Consider the following 6047-nt stretch of genomic DNA (forward strand, 5'->3'; position numbering starts at 1 on the left):
TGCTCCCACCAGACCCATCATTAGGCCCCCATGCCTGGGCAGTGAAGGGGTCCATCTGGGACCCAGGCTCCTTTTCCCTGGCTTTTTTGCACGCACCCTGCCCTTTGTACCTGACATTGGCCAAACCTGCACCCAAGAAGAGAGTGTCCCCTGTAGTTAGCTTCTCACTTGGTGTTCTTCCCTCCTGCAGGAGCTTGGCGGTTGCGGTTGCGGCGTGGGCTTTCAGGAGTGAGTGCCGAGTGGCTGTTGTCAGACCCCAGGCTAGTGGGGGTTCTGGGCGGGAGCTCTGAGCAGAGCCCGCAGAATCCAACACCACCACCACTCCCCCCCACCCCCGCCCCAGTCCCTTTGCCAACCGCAGCCACACTCTCCCCACAGGGACCCCATCCAGCCACACCACCCAGGACTGTGTGGGACATGAGGGATGTCACCCCAGGGGGGCCTGAAACCAGGCAGCCCAGAGCACGCTGGCCCAGGAGGCTCAAGACAGGTAGGATGGGACAGTGGCTCCATGGGCTTCCCGGGTCCGGGGTCCCCACCGCCCTCACACTCAGACCTCTGTCCCACCTACTCCCCACGGCTCCCAGCTACTGGAGACTGTTGGCTGGGCTCAGCTCACCACATGGTGGGTGGTTCAGTCCATCCCTCCCACCGGGAGGGGTAGGGGCTGATCTGCCAGGCGGTGGGACCCCCAGCCAGCCCCTCCTCCCCTCTGGACCCTCTGTCTGCTGTGGGTAAACTGAGCTTTAAGGTGAGTCGTTTTCCTTTTGGCAAGATCTGGGCAGCCATAGGAAAACCCAAAGAACTGGGCCACTTTCTAAGACATTGGGGAAGGAAGTGAGGAGGTGAGACTCCCTGGGCCTCCCTCTGGTGTTGGAGGAAGAGAGCAGGGACCTTGAGGGGGACAGGGACAGAGCTCAAAGACGGCCTCCCCATGGCCTTAACACTTAAGTCATGAGATTTTCATGCAAATGTGTCAACCATTACAGACCCACTGGTTGTGACTAGAAAAATAAAGCTTTCCACTCCTTCCCTCTGAGAGAAGCCCTCGGGAGCTTAGACCCAGATATGTGCTGCTGTGGCTTTGCATATGTTTACTGGTATGTTTACTGGTTTATTGTGGTGCAGCGTGGACCCAACCCTGAGAGGGATTTGGGACCCTCCCTCCTTCTGTCAGGAGCCTGTTCTGGGGTCCGGCGCAGCCAGGACAGTCTGTGACTCTGGTTCCTGGGGACCCCCTTGCACCACCGTGGAGGGACAAGCCTGGGCAGGCGCTGGGACAGAGGCATCAGTTTTGAAATTGGGCTGTGGGGAGCAGTTGGCTGCAAGAGGGGGCATATGGGTGCCTGGGGACAGGCGGAGACAGGCACTGTGAGCCCAGGGAGCAAGGGAGGAGCAAGGCTCCCTCCCTCCTATGTGCCCGCACCCCAGCAATCTCGTCCACAAACCCCCCTCCCCGTCCTTGTCAGGTTTACAATCTAGAGGAGAGATCGCTATGGAAAAGCAGTAAGTAATTCTGTTCTAGAGAATGGCAGAAGGTGACAGGCACTTCGGAGCAAAAGCGGGCAGGAAAGTGCAGGCAGGGCAGGGTTCTGGAGGGGACTTTTGGGCTGAGGCCTGAAAGTGGGGAAGGGAAGGCACCCAGGCATCGTCAAGATAGGAGCAACCCGAGCAGACTTAATGGCCAGAGAAAAGTCCAGAAGGTTTGGGTCTCCCTTTATTTTCCTCCCCTCCTGGGGACAAGAAGTTTCTTAAGTTAATGTGACCTGGAGGGAGGCTTCTTCCTCACTCTCGTTTTTTTCTGCAGCCTGAGCTGCTTGAGACAATTACCCCAAAGGTACCTTGGGGGACGCTGTGGGGGGAAGGGCAGAAGCAGCGGCAGGGGCAGGAGCTGAGCGGAAAGAATTCTCCAAATTGGGAAAGAAACTTTTTTTGCGGGGGGGGGGGGGGGGGGGCGCTCCTCCAGGATTGGGCACCTTCCCCCTCACAGCGCCCCAGAGAGGAGGAAGCAGGATCTCCCTGGGGCACAGCTCCGTGGTGGCTCAGCCAGGTGGGACCCACAGCTCTGGGCTTTCAGAGGTCTTTCATCCCTACCTCGGTGGCCCAGAAATAAGAGGTTCCAGGAGGCAGGGCAGGTCTTGCTCTGCGTATAACTGGACAGAGAGTGTGCATCTGAGAGCTCTCCCCCCGGAAGACTTGAAAAATCGAGGACAGCAATGGAGAGCACAGATTTCTGAGGTTCAGATCCATTGCTCCCTCTTTCCTGGCTGTGTGACTTCCGGCAGGTTTCTTAACCTCTCTGTGCCTCAGCGTTCTCATCTGTCAAATGACTCTAACAATGCGCCTTCCCCAGGGAAGACCACGAGGTCTAGATGAGTGAAGACAGACCCGCAGACTCATACCTGAAACTTTTGGACCAGACGGGGTTCAGAAACTCGCCATTGGCCCCACGGGGGGGTGCGGGGTCTGGGCAGCATCCCATAATTGAACGTTAACGGTTTGTGCAGCAGAACACACAGGCATCACATTAAGTCTAGTCCACAAGGAGCCGCAGGTCGCTTCAGGCCCCATTTTGTCCCCACACGAGTTCAGTTCAGATGGGGGTTGGCCACCAGTCTTCAGGAAGGTAGTGGGTAAGGAACACTGCCTGGGGTCCGGTGCCGCAGCCCAGATGCACTGGTTTTCTGGGACTTTTCTGACAAGAAGCCAGGAGAGGGCACTCTTGAGACTCAAGGACAGAAGGTGACAGCCGAACGAACTAGCAGCCGGTTTTGCAGAGCCTAGCAGGGAGTGAAAACATGGGATTCCTTATTTGGATGTACTGATAATTTCTACCTGGTGAGAGCAGAGCATTAAACCAAGTGCAGGCCCCCATTTTTTTTTTTTTTTTTAAGTAAACTCTACCCCCAGCATGTGGCGCAAACTTGCAACCCTGAGATCAGAAGCCGCCTGTTCAGTTGACAGCCAGCCGGGTGAAGCGTAGGTCCTCGTGAGTGCAGGCCGTGGACAACTGCCCAGTTGCACACCATGGAGGCGGCCCTGGGCGTGGGTACATTGGTCCTGAGTCGCTGCTTCTTCTCCAGTGGCCCAGGCTCCAGTCCCTGCTCAGCTCACCTGCTCTGGCTTTGGGACCTGGACGGCCTTGAAAGCTGGCCCCCAGCGGGACCTGAGCTGAGCAGACAGCGTGACGAGGATTGGGACAGAGCAGTCACCAGCCCAGAGAGAAGAGGGGCTCGTTTTTTGGCAACGAAAGCAGCAGGCAGGGCATTTATGGTACCCCGGCAGGGAAGGGCAGGTGATGTCCTACTTTAGCCCTCCTGTGGAAGAGCCAGCCGACCTCGCTGGGGACCCACATTAAACAAGGGACATTTGAGGAGGGCTCATAAGTGTTCAGATTTCCCAAAGGGTCAGATTACTAAAGTCAGGAGCCCTGGAATACTGGAGCAGGAAGAGGAGAGCTGAGGCAAGGCCCACAGAACCCTGCCATTTAAGGAGGCTGGCCAGAGGGAGTAGTGGGGCTCCTGGAGAGGGGTGGGGCAGAAGGCAGAGCGTGAAGAGTGGGGGTCCTGCCACCCAGTGCTTCCTTCTGCCCGGGCCCATGAGACTCCCGAGCTGCAGCCATGGGGAAACCACAGGTAGAGGGAGGAGCAGAAAGCGGGTCAGGACATACTGCACGCCCCTGGACTTGCTTGGAGGAGTTGAGCACAGGAATGTATGATTTGGGGGTGAACAGGACGCGGGTGGCCCTAGCTGTTGCTCCTGACCACTTCCCGTTTCCCCTTTGCTCCCTTCCCCTACCCCAGCCATCCTGGGATTCCGGGCCACCTGCCCTTCTGTCTCCACCATCTACTTCCTCTTCATCCTCTTGGTGGTGTCCACCATCTTCCACTGCCACCACCGCCTGGCCCTGGTGCCCGCCCCCTGGGCCTCAGGCCGCGTGGTCCTGCTCCCTGGACCCCTGCCCCCAGGGGGCATGTTCACCATCACGGCCAAAGGCCGCCTGGGGAACCAGATGGGCGAGTACGCCACCCTGTACGCCCTGGCCAAGATGAACGGGCGGCCGGCCTTTATCCCGGCCGAGATGCACAGCACGCTGGCCCCCATCTTCCGGATCAGCCTCCCGGTCCTGCACGGCAGCACGGCCGGCCGCATCCCCTGGCAGAACTACCACCTGAACGACTGGATGGAGGAGCGCTACCGCCACATCCCCGGGGAGTACGTGCGCCTCACCGGCTACCCCTGCTCCTGGACCTTCTACCACCACCTGCGAGACGAGATCCTGCAGGAGTTCACCTTGCACGACCACGTGAGGGAGGACGCCCAGAAGTTTCTAAGGGGCCTGCAGGCCAAGGGGGTCCGGCGAGCGACCTTCGTGGGCGTCCACGTGCGCCGAGGGGACTACGTGCGCATCATGCCGCAGGTGTGGAAGGGTGTGGTCGCCGACCGGGACTACCTGCGCCAGGCCCTGGCCTGGTTCCGGGCCCGCCACCGCTCCCTGGTCTTCGTGGTCACCAGCGACGACATGGCCTGGTGTCGGCAGAACATTGACGCCTCCCGGGGGGATGTGGTGTTCGCGGGCAATGGCCTTCAGGGCTCCCCGGCCAGGGACTTCGCGCTGCTCACTCAGTGTAACCACAGCGTTATCACCGTGGGCACGTTCGGGATCTGGGCTGCCTACCTAGTGGGCGGGGACACCGTCTACCTGGCCAATTTCACCCTGCCCGGCTCCCCCTTCCGCTGGATCTTCAAGCCCCAAGCAGCCTTCCTGCCAGAGTGGGTGGGCATCGCTGCTGACCTGGGCGGGGCCAAAGAGAACTCCAGGCCCTGAGGCCTCCCAGCTGGGCGACCTGGAACTAGTAACTTAACCTCTCTGGGCCTTGCCGAGCGGACCTAATCCAGAACTTCCCTCCGAGGCTCTTGCCACAAGTTCATTTAGTGTCGTGGGAAGGCCCCGGAAGTGCCCGCCACACACAGGCGTGTGCGTTGGTGCACCCCGAACTTTCCAGAGGGTTTAACATGGAAACCTATTTTTCGCCCTCTCCTTGTCCGTGGCTTTGGGAGTTAAGTCCAATGCCCCTGCCTCCTGGGAGGGTTCAGTGAAGCCTTTCCTGCCCTCCAGTCAAGGAGAGCCAGCCAAGTGTCAGGTTTGGGGTTTCATAGGGGCCTTAATGTGGAAGGGAGGAACCCACGATTTGAGAGGATGAATCTCGGGGAGGTGCCCTTGGTGGGGAGGTGAGGTCCCTGGAAATGGAGGTGCACGTGGGACTTAGGAAGGACTCCACACCACTCTGCCCAAGGCAGCAAAGACGCCCAGAGTGTAAGGTCCTAGGAGTGGCTGGTGGAACCCAGGGGTCCCAAAAGACAAAAGTCCGGCCATGTCAGCAGCCAGCTGCAGACAGATGGCCTCACCCCTTGGCACTGTCTAGGCCCCCAGGGCACAGAGTCCCTCTGAGAAACCCCTGTGTGGATGAGAGTTGGACTAGGGGATCACGATACGGGCTTTCCTGTATTCAGTGCATTTGGCTTTATGGATATACCGGTATTTTTCTTGGTGTAATACTCCTTTTTGGATATTAAAAAAAAAAAAACTTCTTTGTTTTTAAAGATTTTATTTATTTGTCAGAATGAGAGAGCACAAGGAGGGAGAGTGGCACGGGAGGCGGTTGGGGAGAAGCAGGCTCCCCGCTGAGCAGGGACCCCCCCCCCAAAGCAGGACTCAATCCCAGAACCCCGGGACTATGACCTGAGCCGAAGGCAGACCTTACATCGGCTGAGCCAGCTAAGCGCACGCCCCTCCAAAATCTTAGCATACAGTCATTTAAGCTCATGGAAAATTGTCACTGAGCATGAGCAAGCACTCTGGTTTCGAGAACATTTCTGACCCATCCCTTTCCAGTCTTACACGCTTTCCAAGTGTCTTCCTTATGCCCATTTCCTGGCATGCTTCTGAGGTCCAGCACCTTTGTTTCAACCTATCAGTAATGTTGTATCTCCCCAAAGTCATTTTGACCCCAGTTTACTTCCTGAAGTCCTGATGGAGTCAGCAT

At 58.2% G+C, this 6047-nt stretch overlaps 1 protein-coding gene across 2 annotated transcripts in view; it reads left to right on the plus strand.

Moving 5' to 3' along the window:
* Positions 1–5536, plus strand: part of LOC116578798 (galactoside 2-alpha-L-fucosyltransferase 2-like) — a 29880-nt gene extending 24344 nt beyond the window's left edge. For both annotated transcript variants that reach the window (XM_032323296.1, XM_032323298.1), the window contains 2 exons: positions 379–490; positions 3804–5536. In XM_032323296.1, coding sequence (XP_032179187.1) covers positions 379–490; positions 3804–4828 — 1137 coding nt within the window. In that variant the 3' untranslated portion in view covers positions 4829–5536. The remainder of the gene's footprint in view (positions 1–378; positions 491–3803) is intronic.
* The last annotated feature ends 511 nt before the right edge of the window (positions 5537–6047 follow it).

This window comes from Mustela erminea, chromosome 19 (genome assembly GCF_009829155.1).
Source record: "Mustela erminea isolate mMusErm1 chromosome 19, mMusErm1.Pri, whole genome shotgun sequence".
NCBI lineage: Eukaryota > Metazoa > Chordata > Mammalia > Carnivora > Mustelidae > Mustela > Mustela erminea.